This window comes from Callorhinus ursinus, unplaced genomic scaffold (assembly GCF_003265705.2).
Source record: "Callorhinus ursinus isolate GAN/ISIS: 27379988/994484 unplaced genomic scaffold, GSC_fseal_2.0 scaffold25, whole genome shotgun sequence".
NCBI lineage: Eukaryota > Metazoa > Chordata > Mammalia > Carnivora > Otariidae > Callorhinus > Callorhinus ursinus.
This window is the reverse complement of record NW_027397087.1, coordinates 40,418,456-40,443,236: the sequence shown is the minus strand read 5'-3', so window position 1 is coordinate 40,443,236 and position 24,781 is coordinate 40,418,456. Positions and strand designations below refer to the sequence as shown.

General features: G+C 35.2%; 1 protein-coding gene across 4 annotated transcripts in view; it reads right to left on the bottom strand.

Moving 5' to 3' along the window:
• SCAPER (S-phase cyclin A associated protein in the ER) overlaps window positions 1-24,781 on the bottom strand; it is a 539,023-nt gene that overhangs the window by 373,663 nt on the left and 140,579 nt on the right. For all 4 annotated transcript variants that reach the window (XM_025883907.2, XM_025883909.2, XM_025883908.2 and 1 more), the window contains 2 exons: window positions 22,065-22,205; window positions 6,916-7,071 (listed from right to left, as the gene is read on the bottom strand). In XM_025883907.2, the coding sequence (XP_025739692.1) occupies window positions 6,916-7,071; window positions 22,065-22,205 (297 nt within the window). The remainder of the gene's footprint in view (window positions 1-6,915; window positions 7,072-22,064; window positions 22,206-24,781) is intronic.

Here is a 24,781-nt window from a genome sequence, read left to right as displayed (position 1 = left end):
ATAATATAGGGACTTTTTAACTTACTAGTTTAAAAAGATTTTCTTCCACTGGCATAGATAGGGCTTGTTGTAGGTATGAAGTTACTGTAGTCAGTGTAATTAAGAATGAGAGGTATTCACATGTCTCCTCAGTGTTCTCTAAACAGGAACTGCTTTAGTATTTTTTTTTTCTGTCATTTATTGGGCACTTTCTCTGCTAAACACTTTGCTAAGTCCTTACTTATATTAGTAATTTTGATATCACAACAAACTGGGGCGCTCGAAGGCAAAATGACTTGCACAAGGCTATATAAGTAGTAGTTAGAAGAACCTATATCAGTGTATTCCATTAATCATAAAGACTAACGGCCAGGGAGAGGTTGTGTGAGCTACCTGGGGAATGGGGGTGATTTGAAAAAAACATCAATACAATCAAAAACATAAGAAGCTACAGGTGTCAGCGAGGATGTGGAGAAAAAGGAACCCTCCCTCTTGCACTGCTGGTGGGAATGTAAACTGGTACAGCCATTCTGGAAAACAGTAGGAAGGTTCCTAAAAAGTTAAAAATAGAATTACCCTCTGATCCAGCAATGGCACTATTGGGTATTTACCCCCAAAATACAAAAACACCATGCACCCCTATGGTTATAGCAGCATTCTTTACAATAGCCAAGATATGGAAGCAGCCCAAGTATCCACTGAATGATGAGTGGATAAAGAAGATATGGTGTGTACACACACATACGTAAACACACACACACACACACACACACACACACACAATGGGATATTATTGTCATGAAAAGGAATGAAATCCTGCCATTTACAATGACATGGATAGAGCTAGAAGGTATAATGCTAAGTGAAATAAGTCAGTCAGAGAAAGACAAATACCACGTGATTTCATTCATATGTGGGATAAAAGACACAAAACAAACTGTTACCTATCCAAATGAAGAAAACAAATGCACAAAATGCAGAGTGGAGGTAGGAAGTAACAAAAGAACTTGATTGTTGGATATTATTAGCATTTACTCCTATAAATTCTATTCTGCTTTTTTTTATTATATTATGTTAATCACCATACATTACATCATTAGTTTTTGATGTAGTGTTCCAGGATTCATTGTTTGCGTATAACACCCAGTGCTCCATGCAGAAAGTGCCCTCTTTAATACCCATCACCAGGCTAACCCATCCCCCCACCTCCCTCCCCTCTAGAACCCTCAGTTTGTTTCTCAGAGTCCATCGTCTCTCATGGTTCGTCTCCCCCCCTGCCCCGATTTCCCGCCCTCATTTTTCTCTTCCTGCTTTTTTTTTTAAACAGTTTTAATGGATTAAGATGGTAAGTATTATCAAAAAGGAGAAAGCAATTTAAATAAGAAAAGAATAGAAAGTAATAAAGGAAAAGGAGAGGAATATCATTCCACTTGGAGTTAAATATGAACCACAAATCTCCCTCATCCTCCGTTTGTAGGTTTTATACCCAATGCCCTTTCAAATGACCTGTGCTTTTCTATAAATACTGTTAGTCCCAAATCACTTGTGTTCTTACTCTCTACTCATAAAATTAATGCAATTGGGAAATCCTGTTTATCTCACTTTGATAAAAATATATCTCCAAATGGTAGGGAAACACTGCTCAGAATGCTGTAATCTGCTGTCTAGTTGTGGGGTTGTAAATAAATTATACTGGGAAATTTGAAAAAACAAACAAACAAATGTGCAAAGGAAAAAGAGAGAGAGAGAGAGAGAGAGAGAAACCAAGAAACAGACTCTTAACTATAGAGAACCAACTGATGTTTACCAGAGGGGATGGGTGGGTTACCAGTGTGGGGAGGGGGTAATGGGTGAAATAGGTGGTGGGGATTAAGGAGTGCACTTATGATGAGCACTGGGTGATATATGAAATTGCTGAATCACTACATTGTACACCTGAAACTAATAAAAGCTTAAAAAAAATCTGTATTATGTCTGAAAACAAGTTTCACAATAAAATGCAAAAGGCTTAGGCATTAAATAATTAAACCAGACCTTTTCACTTCATATTTTGTAAAACCAAAAGCTTTAAAAATATACTTTCAAAAATTATAAAATGGTCTTATAAATAAAATATATGTGTATATATACTTTATGTGTATGTGCATTGAAGCCAACTTGACTCTGTAAATATAATGTCAACTTGCTGATTTTATTCATGTGTATAAGACATACTCCAAACAGAAATAACGGCACTTCAAACAACAGTCAATCTTTTAATTTTTGTTTTTAATTAATGGAAAAAGATAACTGGTAACTACAGCTAATGAATAAAATTGGTAAGTTCAGCTAGTTTTTCCTTTCTAAAATTTAAGTTTCCTAAATAAAAAAAACTTGATACTTCACATAACATCTCACAAAGGAGTTCCATAAATATCTGTTAAATGAAGCATAACTTTATAAAATAATATGCATTATAAATCTATATATATACAAATAATGAATTAGAAAGATACCTAATCCTTAAGCCTTCTGAAACCTCTGAAATCCCCATATACTTTGTTTCATAGTCAGGGATTTGTTTACGGCAGCCTAAGAACGCATAATACAAATCCCTACCCTTTTAGGCCTACAATTCAGATTAGGGAAAAAGGACAGGCAGAATATCCAAGGAAACTGAACTTAAAACTAACCAATAATTTACATAAGAAAAATGGCAAATTGAGAATACGTGATGACAGCATCTACTTAGTATTTTACTTACAAGAAAGAAGGATCACAATTGCCTATAATAGTTGATGGGAATGTTAAAATGTAAAAGCAGTGAAAGTAAAGCAGACAGAGGACCTTACTGTTATTTTATCTACAGAATGTGTGGCATTAGTGTCTTGCACATCCAGTAGTGACTACACATTAAAAAAATTTTAATTATATATATGCTATACATTACCAGTGGACTTTTTTTTTGAAGATTTTATTTATTTATTTAATGGAGAGAGAAAGAGAGACAGCATGAGAAGGAACACAAGCAGGGGGAGTGGGAGAGGGAGAAGCAGGCTTCTGGCTGAGCAGGGAGCCCGATGCAGGGCTCGATCCCAGGACCCAGGGATCATGACCTGAGCTGAAGGCAGTCGCTTAACCAACTGAGCCACCCAGGCGCCCCGAACATGATAGGTTTTAAATTTTACATTGAAAATTAAATCCATAGGAAATTTCCATATTTTTAATAAAAAATAATTCTGAACAGTCAAAACAATTTTTAAAGTATTAGTGAGTATAGGAAATCCCTACTACTTTCAAGAAAGAACTGCTTTCCTTTCAGCTTTAATAAATGTTCCAATTTATCAAACAAGAGTCATCATTTTTAAATGGAATATAACTACTATATTTCAAATCTTCAGATCTACAAAATGAATCCAAAAAAAGGAACCAAACACTTCTATTCAAAATATACAGTATTACTCATATATTTCCCCCTAAAACCCAGCTAAAGTTACCTCTTCCAGACAACTTTACCTGACAATCCCCTCCTACCAACAGAGTTAATTATTCCCTCTGCTGTGATACCTCTGTAGCTTATACATAGTTCTACAACACTTTCACATTGTGTTGTACTGTTTACCATAAAGGATCATGTCTTAATTATCTCTGAATTATTAATGCTTAATGGTTCCTCAAAAGTAACACATAATTTACAAAATGTAATGATTTTTATAAAATGGTTCCAAGCAGAGTAACAGTGCTAATGCTGAAGAGACATCTCATATTAAAATTTCAAATATCCTATTTTATTTACTCATTTAAGAGTATCAGTTAATAGAAAAATAATTTATAAATAATAAATAAAAATTTTTGCTGCTCTTTAGAGAAGAAAAGTGGAAGTTTTTCAAATAAAATTATTCTGTTTTTAATATAAGTTAGCTTAGACTCAGATTTAAATAAGACATTGAACTCAAATCAAACAGAGATCAGGGATGAATGTGGAAATGCCTGCCAATACCCACAATTAGCAAAGAATAATCAACGAACTTTAAAAATGTATTGCTGGGGCGCCTGGGTGGCTCAGTCGTTGGGCATCCGCCTTCAGCTCAGGTCATGATCCCAGGGTCCTGGGACAGAGTCCCACATGGGGCTCCCTGCTCAGCAGAAAGCCTACTTCTCCCTCTCCCACTCCCCCTGCTTGTGTTCCCTCTCTCGCTGTGTCTCTCTCTCTCAAATAAATAAATCTTTAAAAAAATAATTAAAAAATGTATTGCAATTTTTAACTTCCTAAAACCACCAGTAACATAAAGAAGCATGAAATATGGATAACATCCCCAATTTTTAACATAACAAAGCCCTGCAGGACCTGTTCCTTAACCCTATAGGGTAGTACTCTCCCATATCTCCTGCATGGAATGCCTACTTCTCATCATTTGCATCTGTCTCATTGTTTGCAAACCTTAGCTGAGCTATCACCTCTTCTAGGAAGCTTTCCCTGGATTTTTCATGTCCTTGGCCACTCTCAGTTTGAATACGATGTTTTCCTTTGTGCTTGCAAGAATACCTTTCCTGTTATACTGATTCTAATGGATTATGATTTGTTTACATGTCTCTCCATTGAGAACAGCGATGTATCCTTTTCATGTCCTTGAGCCTAGCACAGCATACGGCTTACAGTAGTAACACAATAAATGATCACTGAATGAGTGAACAAATAAATATTGGCCATAACAAAATATATCTGCATTTATATATGAATACTGCAAAATTTGTTCTCTACATCAAAAATGTCAACTCCTTTTTTCTAGCCTGTGCAAGAGGTTTTCTCCTCCTCTTCCCAAGGAGAAGTGCCTTGTCTTTGAAGATGCTCCTAACAGCATGGAGGTGGCCCTTGCAGCTGGCATGCAGGTAGTCAAGGTTCCAGATGGAAACTTGCACCAATATTTGACATCAAAGGCCACCCTGGTGCTGGATTCCCCGCTGGACTTCCAGCCCAAGCTTTCAGTTTGCCGCCCTGCGAGCGAACAGCCTGCCACATATCTCTGGGCGTCAAGGCCACTGCACCCACTCTGGTGACTCATGCCACCCAGAAAAATCACCACCTGAGTATTCCTTCCAGCCCATGAGGTCGGCCTTCGCATCCCATGTGGGCTTGGCCTACTCTGGCTAGTGCTGGAAATCACGACACAGTTGAGAGACAGCAAAGCAGGAACAGTCCAGAACAGAGATCAAAACACTCATTCACATAATCATGAACAGTATGTGAACGATCATACAATTTCATTACATTTGAATAATCATGTAAGACTCATACAGCAAATACACACACATACATATACACGGCTGTATATGAGTACTTGTGCATGTATGTATATATATGTGTGTACTTATACATGCACATGTATGTGTAAAATACTTCCTTTTCCAAGACAAAGCGTAATTATATTTGTGTCCATTTCTTTTCCTTTTTAGTTTTTCTAAACCCTGGCTATAAAAGGTCAAATGCGCGCGCGTGTGTGTGTGTGTATGCTATATATATGTATATGCTTATATGTGTATGAAGATATATGTCATATTTCCTATACTACTTCACTCTTTTAAGTGTTGGTCTTAATGTGCCATAGCAACTGATAAAAGAGATGGTAACTGTATTTAGTTTGCAATCTGAGTAGTAAAGCCAAGTCATGGATGATCCCTGAGAAATCATCCTCTTTCTTAGCAAAACTGAGTAATTCTGTGGCCTCAAAATCTCTCTGTGGACCTCTACTCAAAAGCAAACTCAGAGCTGTACCATCTTTTCAGTGTGAACAAACTGTAGCTTGTATTTTACATCTAAGTGCATGTCCACATTTGAGGATGTTTCCTACCTCAAAAAAATCATCCCCCTCTTCTGAAAACATGTATTTTTCTAATACGGTCTTTGATACAAATATAATTTGAATTCAGAATGCATACTTGAAATGACTGAGAGCCTTAGCACATTTTTGGAATAATTTACCAGACATTACACTTTGGCAATGGACGCCTTTCAGTAAATTTACTCAGCCCTTTGTGATGGGAAAACTGAGACAGCACTGAATATGGGAAAGACATAATCACAGGGAGCACCCTGTCTGCTGGTTTGTCACTGATTGTCATTGAGCTAATTTTCAACTGGAGTTGTATGAAAATGATGGTGATGTATATGATTGTGGGGAGGGCTGGTCGTCTGCTGATGGTTGCCTCTGACTGTTGGAACAGTTTTGCATCTGTTCAACAAATTCACTTCAGTATTACCGATTGCCTGTGTATGGGTCTGTTCTTTAAATTCTCCCTCAAACTTGTACATCTTACTGAATCTTTCGTCAATTAATTGAATTGAATAAAATCTTTGACATCAGTTTAAAAAAATGTCAAGTCCTTAAAGAGTCTTATGGGCAAGACTTTCTACTGAAGATCTAAAATAGTTTATAAATATCAGTACAATTTGTGTGTTAACCTTTCTTCCTAACCTGAAACGGAAGCTAAATTAGGGTTTACTACAGAGGACAAAAGCTGAACAATTAAAGTGTCCAATGATACTGTCCAATAAAGGACAGGTGTTCCTTGTCATAAGCATAAAAACTGCCCAAATCTGTAAGGCTCCATATACTGGTTCAAAAACAATCCTTTTTCAAGTGGAAAAGCAGCAGCATATTCTTACAAAACCCAATTAGCAAAAAATAAATAATCTGTCCAAAGCAACTTAGTCTTTCACCTGGTTGAGACTAGAGATTCAAACTCTATGACTGCTATGTGTTGAAAACACTGATTATCTTATCTGAAGGAGTACACATTGTCTTTTAGCAATCACACTTGATGTTTCCAGAGTGCTAGAGTAAACCATGCACCCTGGGGTCAGAGACTAGCTTTTAATCCTTTTTGGATCCTCAGCACATAGCTCAGAGCCTAGGATATGGCAAGTGCTCAATAACTGCTTGCCAAATAAAATTCTACCTGAACAGCTTCATCACGTGCTTGTTTTTCTTCCTGTCTTCGCTGACGTTCTTCCTGTAACTCATTAAGCCTCTGCTCATATTCCTTCAATTTTGATAAGACATCATGGCGCTTATTCTGGGCTTCAAGGGTATTTATGAAGGCAATTTCATTTACCTTCAATAAAAACAAAGAGAGTGAGTATCAAATCAAGTTAATTCTAACACACACAACAAAAATAAGAAACCTAACAGAGTCTCTGATAGTAATATATACTACAAATAAGGCATAAAACAAAATGGGTCTTTTCTTTTAAAATTTGCCTCAAAAATGGATAGTAATCCAGTGTATATAAGAAACCCACAGGCATAAGAATTAATTTAGAATAAATATTTTAGTGGCAGATCTTAAGTCAAGGAACAAATTAAGATTATTACAAAAACATCTTATAAAGTTCTACTTAATTCATTACAATTTGCAATTATATAAATTACATTGATTTAAATAGGTACATAATATGTTATTCTAATGAATTTGGGAAAACTTAAAATAAGCAACAAATCATTTTTCTTCAACGTATACCAAATAAGTGACAACTAGGAACAAGGTAGTGAAATATCTATGACATCCTCAACTTTGTATATTGATACTTACCAGCCAAGTTTTGCTAGAAAGCATAGCTCTTATAAGTAAAGTTTAGCTAAAGACAAAGCTGGAAAAAGTCAGTTGGGATCAAATTTCTCATTTTTGAAAGCCAGAGGGAAGGCATGCTACAGTGAAAATGGTAGACTAAAACAGGAAAGTAAACACAGGGACTGACTCTGACAGAAGTACAGACTCCAGGAATCCATGCTGGTGGAATAAAACCTATCACTAGATATGTTAAAAATCTCAGACAAGAGAGTTTGAATATAATTCTAACAAAGATTTCCCAATCACCTTGCCACATGGCCACTTTTTTAAGTAGGATAATAACATAACCATCCTTCAAACTATACTGAAAGTATAAGAAACACCTGTACTCAAGGAAAATGAATCATACTACATCAGGGCTCACATGTTAAGCATAATCAAGATGAAAGAAAAAGGAATGAGACTTAATGCTCTAGACAAAATAAATAAGTAAACTAAAGTTAGAAGAGTGTGCAAAAGTTGGGTAAAAATTTCAAACTGTAATGTTGGTCAAAGGGTGCAAAGTTTCAATTATGCAAGACGAATAAGTTTTAGAGATGTACAGCATGGTGATGACACTTAACAATACTTGAAATTTGCTAAGAAGATAGAGCTTCAATTTTCTCAGCACATATGCAAACACACAAATGGTAATTAAGCAGAGGTGAAAGATGTTAATTAGCTGGGCTGTGATCATTCCACAGTGTATACGTATATTAAAACATCATGCTGTAAACCTTAATATATGCAGTTTTGACATGTCAATGATATCTCAATAAAGCTATAAGTAAATAGATCAGAAGTTAACAGGAAAATAAAAAACCCAATCTGGAAGAAAACATAACCCAAGGAAAATCAGAAAACTCCCTCAGCAAACTTTGTAATACAAAAGTTAACAAAAACCTGAATTTAATAGTGCAAAAAAATGGTAACAGAACAAAACAATAAAAGATTAGAAAGCTAAGGAAACAAAGTGAGGACAAAAGTAACACTATCACTGAATTAGAAAAAGCCTGGGGCAAATAAAGATGGCAAAAAAATCAAATCACTAATAGAGGCAAGTCTTATGATAAGTTAATGTAGAATTTAAAAATGAAAATTTACGTATAAGTAATAAGCTCTGAATATAATGAACAAGTCATTATGGCCAAATATAAGGATGAATAACATCTATAGTTAAGAAAGACAAGGGGCACCTGGGTGGTTCAGTCAGTTAAGCGTTGGACTCTTGGTTTGGAGCTCAGGTCATGATCTCAGGGTCTTGGGATTGAGACCTGCCTCCAGCTCCAGGTTCCACACTCAGCATGGAGCCTGCTTGTCTCTCTCCACACCGCACACCACTCCCCACTCTTCCCCCCACTCGTGTGCACTCTCATAAATGAATGAATGAATGAATGAATGAATGAATAAAATCTTGGAAAAAAAGACAAAATATTCTAACATATAATATGGAAAATTTTCTATGGAAAAAAAAAGAAAGCAAATTGAAAACTGAAAGAGCACATGTTATTTCATGAAAAAATGTTCAGAAGATCAATACCAAGAATATCCTTATTAAATCTTATTAAATATCAAAACACTAAGGAGGAAGAATAATTTTTTTAAAGATTTTTATTTATTTATTTGACAGAGAGAGACACAGTGAAAGAGGGAATACAAGCAGAGGGGGAGGGAGTGGGAGAAGGCTTCCTGGCGAGCAGGGAGCCCGATGAGGGGCTCAATCCCAGGACCCTGGGATCATGACCTGAGCCGAAGGCAGACGCTTAATGACTGAGCCACCCAGGCACCCCAGAAGAATAAATTTTTTAAGCTTCCAAGCAGTAAATGCAAATTACCTACAAGAAGTAGAGGAGGAAAAATCAGTGTGGCCTTTGGCTTCTCCCCAGAAGTAGTTAATACTAGAAGAAAATAAAGCCTACAAAAATTTGAAGGAAAAACATTATGAACCATGAACCTGATCTCTAGCAAAAATGTATTCAGACAGAAATGCCACAGCCTTAGATATGGAAGAACTCAAGGAATAGAGCATATATAAGTTCTTCCTGAAAATCACTTGTTAATAAAATCCAGTCAACCAGAGACAAGTCAAAACAAACAACTCATACATGGAGAATTAGTGAAGCTGTGAGTCCATTTATATACAGAAGGAAAACTATACTAAGGAATTTATACTTTCAGAGCAAAGTGTAAATGTTATCTATCTTAACAATGTAAAATTAATAAAACTATGAAAATTATTGGGAGATTAGGGACAATTAAAAGAAATGGTAGTGCTAGTTTCCTCAAAACTGTCATAAAATGAAAGAGTGTAGTAAATATAATCATTCCAAACTCTTAATTTTTCATAATTTTTATAACCTTAGAAGAAATGATGAAAAATAATGCCTTTTATGAGAAACATTTATTACAAATCAATAATTCCCTCAATTTTACTGCCATTTTATTTCCATCTCTTAAAATGGAAATAAAATCGAGTTTAATACTTCTTATTCATAAGTATCATTTATAGTATAATTCCATTTTTTTTAAGTTACCTATTCCATCAATCTGAACATTATTCTAGAGAGATGTCTGGGACAGTATTTACCATTAGGTATATGTATATGGTGGCTATTTCTGAGGGTGGAATTTTGAATTGTTCTTGCTATATTGCTTCAATTCTTTAAAATGAAAACAAATTATTTTTATAATAATGATATGGTTACTATTCTTAATATAAAATAATATTAAAGAAAGCTAGGGAAATGCATTTATCCTAAGACTTGAAAATAAGGGAAAATCTCTGAAGGTTTTTGAGCTAAGAGGTAATACAATAATAGCCTACAGAAAGATTAATTTAAAGGCAGTAGGGAAAAAAGGCAAGCATACCAACCACAAATATTTAGGAGGGAGATTTAAAAAATAAAAAACCTGGTGGCAATTATCATAAAAAGAAAAACACGTGAGAGACTACAGAACTGTAGAATCTACAGCTGAATATATCATGGGAAATGGGGGAAGAAGTCAAAAAGACCAGCTTATCTTTTTGCTATATACACAAGAATTACTCAAAACAACAATAAAAATAGTGAATCAAAGTAAAGGATCAGAACTTTCCCAAGTCTAAGTCAATGGGAAATTAGTGATACCATTATCTGAAATACCTATTTCAGAAAAAGCAGATGGTCTGGGAGATAGAAGCTGTGAGCTGATGAGTTCCACTGAATATAATCATCAAGCAAAAGGTGACTGAATCCAAACATCAGTTGTGGCCACAAAACAAGTCTCAACAAATGTCAAAAGACTGAAGTCATGCCATGCATCTTTTCCAACCACAACACTATGAAACTAGAAATCAAACACAAGAAAAAAATCTGGAAAGAACAGGAAAAACATGGAAGTTAAATAACTTGCTACTAAACAATGAATGGATCAACCAAGAAATCAAAGAGAAAATTAAAAAATACATGGAGATCAGTGGAAAACACAACAGTCCAAAATCTTTGTGGTGTAGCAAAAGCTCTTCTAAGAGGGAAGTTTATTAACAATACAAGCCTACCTAAGAAGCAAGAGAAAGCTCAAATAAACAACCTAAACTTACACCTAAAAGAGCTAGAAAAAGAACAAACAAAATAAAAAGTACAAGGAAAGAAACAATAAAGATTACAAGCAGAAATAAATTAAATAGAAACTAAGAAAACCATAGAACAGATCAGTGAAACCAGGAGCTGGTTGTTTGAAAACATCATCAAAATTGATAAACCTTTAGCCAGACACATCAAAAAAAAAAAAAAAAAGAATTCAAATGAAATCAGAAATGAAAGAGAAGGAACTGACACAAAAGAAATACAAAGGATTATAAGAATATATCATGAAAAATTATATGCAAATTGGACAACATAGAAGAAATGGATAAATTCCTAGAAACCTATAATCTGCCAAAAATGAATCAAGAAGAAATAGAAAATTTGAACAGATTGATTATAAGCAATGAAATTTAAACATTTAAAGAAGAGTTAATAGCTATACTTCTCAAGCTATGGAGGAGGAGGAGGAGGAGGAGGAGGAGAGTAAGAAAAGCTTCCAAATCCATTCTGAGGCCAACATTATCCTGATACCAAAACTGTATAAAGACACTACAAAAAAAGAGAACTGCAAGACAGTATCTCAATGAACACACATGCAAAAACCCTCAACAAAATATCAGCAAATCCAACAATACATTAAAAAATCATTCACCACAATCAAGTGTGATTTATTCCTGGGATGTAAGGATGATTCAATATTCACAAATCAACTTGATACATCCATCAATAAGAGAAAGGATGAAAATCATATGGTCATTTCAACAGATGAAAAAAGCATTTGATAAAGTACAACGTCCACTTATGGTAAAAACTCTCAACATAGTAGGTTTATAGGGAATATACCTCAACATAATACAGGTATCTGTGAATAACCCACAGCTAACATCATAATGGTGAAAAGCTGAGAGCTTTCCCCCTTAGATCAGGAACAAGACAAGGATGTCCACTCTCACCGCTTTCATTCTACATAGTCCTGGAAGTCCTAGCCACAGCAATCAGACAAGAAAAACAAATTGGTAAGGAAAAAGTAAAACATCCCCTATTTGTGGATAATATAACACTATATATAGAAAAACCTAAAGGCTTCACAAAAAAAACTACTAGAACTGATAAATGAATTGTGTAAAGTCACAGGATACAAAATCAATACACAGAAATCCATTGTATTTCTATGCACTAATAATGAAGCAGCAGAAAGAGAAATTAAGAGAACAATCCCATTTATAACTGCACCAAAAATAATAAAATACCTGGGAACAGACTTAGCCAAAAAGGTCAAAGAACTTGTGAAAACTAAAACACTGATAAAGAAATTGAAGATGACACAAATGGAAAGATACTCATGCTTATCAACTGGGAGAAGAAATATTGTTAAAATGCCCATTAATGCAATCCCTATCAAATTACCGACAGCATTTTTCACGGAATAGAACAAATAATCCTAAAATTTGTGTGGAACCATGTAAGACCACAAATAGCCAAAGCAACCTTGAAAAAGAACAACTGGAGGTATCACAAACCCAGATTTCAAGATATATTAAGCTGTAGAAATCAAAACAGTATGGTACTGACACAAAAACAGATGCACAGATCAATGGAACACAAGAGAGAGCCCACAAATAAACCCATGATTATACAATCAATTAATCTTTGACAAAGGAGGCAATAATATACATTGGAAAGTCTCTTCAACAAACAGTGCTAGGAAAACTGGACAGCTACATGCTAAAGAATGAAACTGGACCACTTTCTTACACCATATACAAAAATAAACTCAAAATGGATTAAAGACCTAAATGTGAGACCCGAAATCATAAAAATTCTAAAGGATAAAAAAGGCAATATTTTCTCAAACATCAGCTGTAATAACATTTTTCTAGTTAATGTCTCCTGAGGCAAGGGAAACAAAAGTAAAAATAAACTACTGGGACTACATCAAATTTAAAAGCTTCTCAAAGCACCCTGAGACTAGTAATACACTATATATTAACTATAATAAATTTAAATCAAAAAATTTTTTAAAAATAAAAATAAAAGCTTCTCAAAACAATCTACATTTATTTTTTTTTAACAATCTACACATTTAATGCAACCTCTATCATAACAGCACTAGCATTTTTCACAGAGCTAGAAAAAACAATCCTAAAATTTGTATGGAATCACAAAAGACCCCAAACAGCCAAAACAATCTTGAAAAAGAAATGGAAAACTGGAGGCATCACAATTCCAGACTTCAAGCTATCTTACAAAGCTGCAGTATGATACTGGCACAAAAACAGACACACAGATCCATGGAACAGAATGGAAAATCCAGAAATGAACCCACAAATATACAGTCAATTAATTTTGGACAAAGCAGGAAAGAATATCCAGTAGAAAAAAGAGACGCCTCTCCAACACATGGGGTTGGGAAAACTGAAGAGCAACATGCAAAAGAATGAAACTGACCACTCTCTTACACCATACACAAACATAAATTCAAAATGGATTAAAGACCTAAATGTGAGACCATAAAAATCTTAGGGAGATTACAGGCAGTAACTTCTTTGACTTGGGCCACAGCAACTTCATACTAGATATGTCTCCCAAGGCAAGGGAAACAAAAGCAAAAATAAATGGGCGCCTGGGTGGCTCAGTTGGTTAAGTGACTGCCTTCGGCTCAGGTCATGATCCTGGAGTCCCGGCATCAAGTCCCACATCGGGCTCCCTGCACAGCAGGGAGTCTGTTTCTCCCTCTGACCCTCTTCCCTCTTGTGCTCTCTCTCATTCTCTCTCTCTCAAATAAATAAATAAAATCTTAAAAAAAAAAAGCAAAAATAAACTATTGGGCCTTCAACAAAATAAAAAGTTTCTGCACAGTGAAGGAAATAATCAACAAAACTAAAAGGCAACCTATGGAATGGGAGAAGATATTTGCAAACAACATATCTGATAAAGGGTTAGTATCCAAAATATATAAAGAAATCATAAAACACAACACCCAAAAATGAATAAGTCAATTTAAAAATGGGCAGAAGACATGAATAGACATTTTTCCAAAAAAGACATCCAGATGGCCAACAGACACATGAAAAGATGTTCAACATCACACATCAACAGAGAAAATACAAATCAAAACTACAATGAGATATTACCTCACACCAGTCAGAATGGCTAAAATCAACAAGAAAACAACAGGTGTTGGCAAGGATGCAAAGAAGGGGGAACCCTCTTACACTGTTAGTGAGAATGCAAACTGGTGCAGTCACTGTGGAAGACAGTATGGAGGTTCCTCAAAATGTTAAAAACAGAACTACCCTACAATCCTGCAATTGTCTACTAGGTATTTACCCAACAGATATAAAAATACTAATTCAAAGGGATACTTGCACCCTGATGTTTACAGCAGCATTATCTACAATAGCCATGTATGGAAACAGCCCAGGCATCCATAGACTGATGAATGGAAAAGGAGATGTAGCGTATATATGGACAATGGAATATTACTCAGCCATAAATAAGAATGAAATCTTGCCATATGCAATGACATGGACAGAACTAGAGAGTATTATGCTAGGTGAAATAAGTCAGAGAAAGATAAATACCATCTGATTTCACTCATATGTGTAATTTAAAAAAATGAGCAAAGGGGGAAAAAAAGAGAAGCAAACCAAGAAACAGATTATTATCTATAGAGAACAGACTGATGGTTCCCAGAGGGGAGGTGGGTGGGGGGAATGGGTTAAATAGGTGATGGGGATTAAGCAGTGCATGTGTTGTGATGGGCACCGGGTATTGTATGGAAGTGTTGAATCACTATATCATATACCTAAAACTAATATTACACTCTATGTTAACTGGAATTTAATTAAAAATAAATAAATAAAAGCTTCCACAAAGCAAATGAAATAATAAAACTAAAAGTCAACCCACTGAATGGGGAAGATATTTGCAAATAACATACCCAATAAAGGGTTAATACCCAATATATGTAAAGAACTTATACAACTCAACATCCCCAAAACAAATAAGCTAACTAAAAAGTGGGCGGAAGACATGACATACAGATGGCCAACAAACATATGGAAAGATGGTCAACAGCACTAATCTTCAGGGATTTGCAAATCAAAACCACAATTAGATATCACCTCACACCTGTCAGATGGCTAAAATCAAAAACACAAGAAGCAACAAGTGTTGGAGAGGATGTGGAGAAAAAGGAACCCTTGTGCACTGTTCATGGGAATGCAAACTGGTACAGCCACTGTAGATAACAGTATGGAGGTTCCTTAAAAAATAAAAAATAGAACTACCATGTAATCCAGTAATTCCAGTACTAGGTATTTACCCAAAGAATATGAAAACACTGATTCACCCTATGTTTATTGCAGCATTATTTACAATATCCAAATTATGGAAGCAACCCAAATGTCTACTGATAGATGAAAGGGTAAAGAATATGTGGTGTATATATACAATGGAATATTACTCAGCCATAAAAAGGAATGAAATCTCACCATGTGCAAGAGCATGGAGGGATCCAGAGGGTATTATGCTAAGTGAAAGTAGTCAGAGAAAGACAAATACCATATGATTTCACTTATATGTGTAATTAAAAAAAAAAGCAAATGAACAAAGGAAAAAAGAGAGGAACAAAAAAACAGACTCAGTAGAGAGAACAATCCAGTGGTTGCCAGAGGGCAGCAGGGTAGGAGGATGGGTGAAACAGGTGATGAGCACTGAGCAATGTACAGAACTGCTGAATCACTACACTGTACACCTGAAATTAACACCATATGTTACTTAAACTGGAATTAAAATTCAAAAGAAATTTAAAAATAAAGATTAGTTGAGGGGATGGGGCTAAAGATGCAAATCTAGGAGTCACTAGAGAAATGATAGTTGAAGCAATGATAATGACTGTGATACTGGAGGAAAAGAACAAGTGAAGTGGGTGAAGTCAGTAAAACATAGGCAGCAAAAGGAAAAGGGAAGACAGGAAAGGATTAGTTAGAAAAGCAGAAGGAAAATCAAGACAGTGCAGCATACTCTAGAAAAAGGTACCGGGTATATGTTCACAACGAAAAAAAAAATCAGAATAGCCTTTTAAACTTGGTGATAACATTCTGAAAAGCAAATACAGTATAGCACAGAGGAAATGGTATTATAAAAAATTCAAGAAAATATGGATGACGAGGTGGTGGAAATCGGCTCAGCCTGCTCTTTCCAAGGAACCTGCAGATTTACAGAAGGACACAGAACAGACAATGTGCACAACTGGGAGTACACAAGTAGGCAATCTAGAGGAAGAAAGCAAAGGAGGAGGCATAAGAAATGAGGCAAATTCCAAGAGCAGGCAAGAGGACACAGAACAAGGGAAAAGGGCTACTGCCATAAAACAGGAAAAGGCTATCTTTTCCTCATGAAAAAATTAAAATCAACTGTAATTATGAGTAGATATAACTGAAAATGAATCAGTGACACCATTAAGAAACCGAAAATAAAAGCCAATTTTATACTATTAAATAATAGACCAAGATCTAAGATAAAATTAGGTTCTGAATAACTCAGGCTACAGTAACAGTCGCTATCAACTAAACAGACAGTGATTTATTTTCAACGATCTATGTACACAAAAAGAAGGAAGGAATTTGAAATGACTATTAATTTACTCCACAAATTCACAAAAAGTATATATGAGAAAAAAAATTATATCTTGATTAAATAACAGGACTGAAATGAATATATTTGGTACATGTCTCAAGGGAATTAAATTTCTAGTAGAACTTAAATATATTTTTTAAAGCCAGGAAAAAAATGACTGGATTATTAGTACTCTTGGATTAGTAATAATACAACAAAAATGAATTGAGGAAAAATTGAGAAGTAGAACATAAATAGGATGTGGTGTTCTACAATTCTTAACATTTTACAAAGTAGTTACAGTATTTACAGAGATGGCACTGACTGCTTCAAAACATGCATATGCTAATTTAATCCTTTTATCAAAATTCTTGAAATGTAGGTAAGATTATTCCTAATTTAAAAATTAACAAATAGGGTAAAAGGTAAAATAACGTGTAAGGCTGTTCAGTTACTAATTGGTAGAGTCAGGACCTGGATCCAAGTTTATCCAACTCCAGCAACTTCAGTCTTCAGCATGACCAAAAATTACTTTTGAAGAAGAAACAATTCTTTGATGAATGTTGAACCAAAGTTCCTGATCCTAAGAATCACCTGGAGGACCTATAAAACATAAAGTTCCCCAGGCCCCACTCCAGGTTACTGAAAGACCCTGCAAAGAAAAGCCTCAGAAATCAGATGACTGTTATGATCAGGCAATCTTGGAAAATAGTGGCATGTGACAAAACCAAAGACAGGAAGAGATTCTGTCTCATAAATTATTATGTCTGGGTATGAAAGTATGTGACAATATTTCATGCAAACTTTTAGATATTTATGCAATTACCCTAAGAGCAATTCAATCATAACATTCTTTTTAAAGATTTTATTTACTTGAGAGAGCGAAAATGCGAGAGAGAGCATGAGAGAGACAGCGAGCATGTGAGGGGAGGGCAAAGAGAGAGGGGCAAGCAGACTCTCCACTAAGCAGGGAGGCCGATGAGGGATTTGATCCCAGGACTCTGGGATCATGACCTGAGCCAAAGGCAGACACTTAACTGACTGAGCCACCCAGGTGCCCCCGTCATAACATTTTTCAATGAATGAGAGAACAAGAAGAAAACTAGATTGTCTGTTTTCTTTACAGACATATTTCTTTTTTTTTTTTTAAGATTTTATTTATTTACTTGAGAGAGATAAAACATGAGCGGGGGAAGGAGCAGAGGGAGTGGGAGAAGTTAGGCTCCCCGCTAAGCAGAGCCCTGGGATCATGACCTGAGACAAAGGCAGACACTTAACTGAATGAGCCACCCAGGTGCCCTGACGTAATACATTCCAAAATGGAATTTCACAGATTTTTTAAGAGAAGCAATAAAAATTAAGAGAATGGATAGGGTAGCAATTGGTAGCATGGTTTTAAAGCAGTGTTTCATATTTCCAAGAATTTTAGTACAGACTCTTGATTCAGTTTACCTTGATTATTAAGAATTTTAAAATTACAAATGACAGCTCATATCCTCAGGTAAAGACACCCAGCAGTTGACCATTCACCTTGATGGAGAGTATTTAAACCGTAGTTTGGGTTAATACGTTTATGGGAGCCATTATGGCTTAATAAAATTATAATGAAAGTAAACATATTAAGCAATTTGACAAATCAAAATTCATTTAACTCATATGAAAAAAGGCCAAAAAATGAGAATAACTAAACTAAAACCACAGTAGTAAAAGCAGAGGCTTTGGAACCACAAAGACCTGGATTTTAATTCTGGCTATGTGACCATCAACAATCTGCCTCCAGACTGCTCCTCTAGAAGATAAAGATAATAATAATACACACTTCAAAACTTCTACTTCCAGCCATGATGGAGTGACAGGGTTCAGATATACCCTCCCATCTTAAACAACTAAAAAATTAGACAAATATATAAAACATGATATTCACTTAATGTAACATAGCAAATATCAAGAGAACAAAAAACAAAAACCACATTATTTTACAACAGATGCAGAGAAGCAATTTGACAAAATCCAACATCCCTTTGTGATAAAAACACACAACAAAATAGCAATAAAAAGGAACTTCCTCAATCTGATGAAAGGTATCTATAAAAACCCATACCTAACATCATACTTTATGATGAAAGACTAAATACCTCCCCTAAAGACTGGGAACAAGACAAAGATGTCATGTCCACATTTACCACTTCTATTCAACACTGTATTTCAGGTTCTAACTAAAGCAAAAAGCAAGAAAACAAATCAAAAACATCCAGGTTGGAAAAGAAATAAACCTACATCTATTTGCAGATAACATGATTTGTACATAGAAAATCCTAAAGAAGCTATTAGAACTAAAGAGCCAGTTGCAAGAGCAAGATTGTAAGAGACAAGACTAATATATAAAATTCAACTGTATTTCTGCGCCCTAGTAATAAAGAGTCTGAAAATGAAATTAAGAAAACAATTCCAATTTACAATCATGTCTACAAGAATACATACTTAGGAATAAATTTAAATAAGGTGACTTTCACACTGAAAACATCAAAGTACTAAATAGATATATACATCAATGGGACAGGATATCATAAAGGTAATCAAGATAAAGTGGTATTGGCATAAATATAGGCATAGAGACAAATGAAACAGAATAGACAGAAACAGGCCCATGCATAGATATGGCAAATAGCTTTTCAACAAGGGTACTAAGGCAATTCAATAAAAAAAGGATAATCTTTTCAACAATTGGTACTTGAACATTGGATATCCCTATGAAAAAAATGAACCTCAACCCTACCTTGCACCATATACAAAATTTAACTCAAAAGGGAACGCAGACCTCATTGTAAAATTTAAAACTCCTACAAAAAAATTAAGAGAAATCTTAGTGATCTTAAATTTAGGTAAAGATTTTTTAAATAGGAAACAAAAAAAAGCACAAAACAATGAAACATGTAACACTACATCAAAAACTAATGATGTACTGTATGGTGACTAACATAATAAAATTAAATTTAAAAAAAGAAGTAAAAAAGTTAATATATTGGACTTCAGCAATTTTTAAAACTTCAAAACACACTTTAAAGAAAAGGAAAAGGCAGGATGCCTGGGTGGTCCAGTCAGTTAAGCGTCTGCCTTCAGCTCAGGTCACGATCCCAGGGTCCTGGGATGGAGTCCTCCATCGGGCTCCTTGCTCAGTGTGCTTCTCCCCTGCCTCTGCCTTTGCCTGCGACTCCCCCTGCTCATGCTCTCTCTCTCTGACAAATAAATCTTTAAAAAAAAAGAAAGAAAAAGAAAAGGCAATCCAAGGACTGCAAGAAAGTATTTGCAAAACATAGATCTTAATATCTAACATACATGAAGTCCCCTAAGAAATCTTTTCATTTGTGACAAAGTGGATGAAACTGGAGGGCAATATGCTAAATTAAATAAGCCAGACAAAGAAAGACAAATGCTGCATGGTATCACTTATATTTGGAATCTAAAAAAAAAAAAGTTGAACTCATAAAAACAAAGAGTAGAAAAGTGGCTGTCAGGGGCTGAGGGTGGAAAAAGAAATAGGGAGAGGTTGGTAAAAGTGTATAAACTTACATTTGTAAGATGAATAAGTTCTGAGGATCTAATGTACAACATGGTGACTACAGTTGATAACACTGTATTGTATAGCTGAAATATGCTAAGAGAATAGATATGCACAGATAAATATGTGAGGTGATGGATGTGGTATTTAACTTGATAAGGAGAATCCTTTCACAATGTATATCAAATCACCATGCTGTAGACTTTATATACCTTACTATTTGTCCATCACACCTCAGTAAAGCTAAAAAAAAACCTTAACAATAAAACAATCTAACTTTAATGAACAAGATGTTTGAACACACCTTTCACCAAAGAGATAAAGATATGAAATAAGCACGTTAAGAGATGTTCAAAAATGAAAATAACATTAACAAAAAGAAAATTAAAACCAAATGAGATACCATAGACACACACTAAAATGGAGTGGCTAAAATTACAATGTGTAACCATATCTAATTTGGTAAGAATGTGGTTAATTAGAACTCTCATCCACTGCTGGTAAGAATGTCTAATACCAAAGTACCACAAGCTTTTCAAAAGTTCTCATTATACCACTTTGTTTTTTCGAGAGACCTACATTAGTACTTGTTTTCGCTAGCCAAAAGAAATCCAAAGAGGATGTCTGCTTTATGATAAAAAGCAAAAAGCAAAAATCGTGTTGTTTGTTTTATAGTGAGACATTACGGAGTCAGCACACCCCAGACAGCACGTGCGGTGCTGCCCAGCTCCTTCCCCAGGAACTACACTCAGTATCTTAGTGTGAGGCCACCATAAGTTTCAACTGTGTTTGTGAACATCTATGCTTTATCTCAATTTATTTTGTGCATCCAATAGCAAGATGTGTCCTAATGTATCAGAAAAGCCTAAAAGAAATTATTTTGTGGGTCTGGAAATGCTCAAAAAATTTCCCATATACATTAATGGTAATTGCATCTTTATGCCATTCCAAATTACAAAAGGTTTCAGATAGTGGAGGAAACCTATATAATAACCACTTTGGAAAACTGTTTCTTTAAAAGTTAAATATGAAGCTATTATGAGGCTCTGCTATTTCATTCTTAGGTATTTACCCAAGATAATGAAAGCACACATCTGCACAAAGAATTATACATGACGGTTCATGGCAGCTAGATCTATAATAGCCAAAAAAACAAGAAAGTAAATACCTATCAACAAGTGACTGGATTAACAAATTATGGTATTTCTATGCAATGGTATACTTCTCAGCAATGAAAAGGAATTGATACACACAACAGTATGGATGACATTCAAAATAACTATGTTGAGTGAAAGATGCCAGAGGAAAAGTATACTGTATGATTCCATTCATATAAAATTCTAGAAAATGCTAACATCCATAGTGACAAAAAGCAGATCAGCAATTGCACAGTAACAGAATTGGAGGAAGGAATGAATACAAAGAAGCATGAGCAAACTTCTGAGGGCGATGGAACTGTTTATTATCTTCATTGTGCTGAGGTTTCAGGAATATTTACATGTCAAAACTCATCAAACTGATGCTTTACATATGTGCTATTTATTGTCTGTCAATTACACCTCAAAAAAGCTATAAAAAATTAATATACGTCTCATAAGATTATTGTAAGTATATGATATTGAACCTAATAAGTTTTAAGTGAGCCTGTTATTCTGGCACAAAATAATCACTTCATATATCAGCTTCTTACTTTAACAACTGAAAAAAGTACTTGGGTAACTAACTCAATGTTCAAAGCACCTAAGATATACCTTAGCTTCTTCCTCTTGTGCTTTTTTTACAATTGCTTGTAATTGCACCTCTCGTTTAAATTCAGCATGAAGTAATTTCTCTTCCATCATCCTGCGTCGTTGATCTAATAATTCTTCCTTCCACTTCCGGACATCTTTCTCCTATACAGAGTGAGATATTCACATATAGTAATTTAAGAGATACACAGGTTAGGAATTACAAAGTCTAGAACCTAGAAAGACCTAAAGGAGCATGAATTATGATTTAGAACACAGACTAGGAATCCAGACTGCTTGAGTTCATAATCTACCTTGGTCACTTGCTAGCAAAAATCAAAAGCTGGCTCAACATGAATGGGAATAAAACTAACATTTCAGTTGAAGTTTAGCTACATAATTATGTGTTTAACCACCTAAAAAAGTATGATGTGGACACAGCACTGGATTAGGAGCTAGAGGACAGATCTTTAAAGCCCTTTTGTCAGCCAATTATCGGTCATGTGATACTGGAAACAATACTTCGCCTCTCCTAGATTCAGTTTTCACACATGTAAAATGGGGTTCAGTATCTGTTCAACTCTGTGAGCTACAAAGAATTCTGGTGATGAGACCACATATATAAAACAGTGCTGAAACAATAACCTATTTTACAAATGGAAGGTGGATTTATCATTAAAATCAATCAAAGAGATACATTAATGGAAAAATTAAACCACTAACATCTTGTACAATTTCAAGAATTTATTATTCTGTTTGCATGAATACTTGGAGATTATAAGAAAACAAACTGTATAATTTTATTTGTCTTGAAGACACAATAAGGGGCGCCCAGGTGGTTAAGTGTCTGCCTTTGACTCAGGTCATGATCCCAGGGCCCTGAGATTGAGCCCCACATCAGGCTCCCTGCTCAGCAGGGAGCCTACTTCTCTCTCTCCTTCTGTCCCTCCCTGCCCCCATGCTCGCCCACCCCCCCCAAATAAAATATTTTAAAAAAAAAAAAGACAGTAAGAGGGGAAGGTGTAGTTGTGTTATAGCATTTCTCTAAAGCTGGAAATTAAATAATATATTAACTCTTAAAGAACCCCACAACATGGAGTCTGTTCTTCATTTTGATTTATTCATTCTAAATGATTAAAATAAAAATAATTACAAATTCTTGAGATTCAGGTAAAGAGAAAAGTCACAGATTTCCTTCTTTTTCCAGTCAACTTTTATACTGTACTAAATAGAATCTTATACTACACCTCATTTTTAAAAATATTCGGATTTGCTCTAATTATCTCTCCCAAATTTAAAATACACATTATAAATAATGCAAATAATACTTTTTTAAAGATTTTATTTTTAAGTAGTCTCTATACCCAACATGGGGCTCGAACTCACAACCCCGAGATCAAGAGTCTCTCACATGCTCCACCAACTGAGCCAGCCAGGCGCCGCAATGCAAATATTTTTCACCTCTGCATATTAGTACTCCTTTCTAATACTAGAAGATAACAAAGGAGTTCACCTATACTATAACAGTCACATATCTTTTGTCATGTTGTAATAAGTACTTGTAGTATGCAGATTCCAAGAGGGCTCCCAGCAATCCCAGTCACTTGGTATTCAGATCCTTCTGTAATTCCCTCCCCATACTGTATCAGGATTGTGACCAATAGCATACAGCAAAAGTGATGGCATATCACTTCCAAGATCAGGTTATAAAAGGCAGTGCAGCTTCAGTTTTGGCAGCTCATTTGTTCTTTCCTTCTCTCCATCTCCATCTCCATCCCCTCCTCCTTTCCTCCCTTTCTCCTAGACTATTTTCTGTGGGGAAGCCAGTGGCCATGTTACGAGGACACTTGGGCTGTGGAAAGGTACACGTGGCAAATAACTGAAGTCTATGGCCAACTGGTAAAGAGGACCTGAAGTCTGCCTACAACCACATGAGTGAGTCCAAAAGTGGATCCTACAGTTCCAAATGACTGATCCCAGCCAACAGTATGACTGCAAACTCAGACTCCAAATAAAAATCATTAGGCAAGGCACTCCCGGTTTCCTTGCCCACAGATATTGTGAGCTAATAAACATCTGTTGTTTTAAGTAGGTAAGTTTTGAGGTCATTTGTTATACAGCACACATAACTAATACAGTACTCACCTATATCTGCCATGTTGAAGTAATAATAAGAATGACCATACAATGAGCAACAGCCATCCTAACACTATGCACTGCTACACATACTGGCCACATTTAATCATTGTATCAAGTTAATAATTATAATTGTCATTTTACAAATAAAGAAACTGAAATGCAATATTGTCAAGTAACTTGCCCAGGCCATATTTTATCATGTGGTAAAACTGGGATTTGACCCCTGCCTGGCCATCTCCAGACCCCATGTTCTTCCCACTATAGCAACCTGATCAGAAGTTACACTACTTTAAGAATCTCTTCTATAAATTCAATTAGTGCCCCACTTATTCAAACCTGATTATCTTAGGCTCAAAACTATCCTACCAATTCATCCTACACTGTCCACAAGACTCCCCAAAGAAACACCCCCATGAGAATGGCAAAAGACAAAGTGCAGCTTCAATAATCCATGCCAACTCTGCAAACATCAACTTACTAGCTAATTGAGAAATGTCCACTTTTTTCTTTTTTGCAGGTAACCTTCTGTAATTGTATAGATAGAAATGCTTTTGTTTCCTAGAAAATTTAATTATTTTTATAGTTCTGCTAGCTTCTCTTAG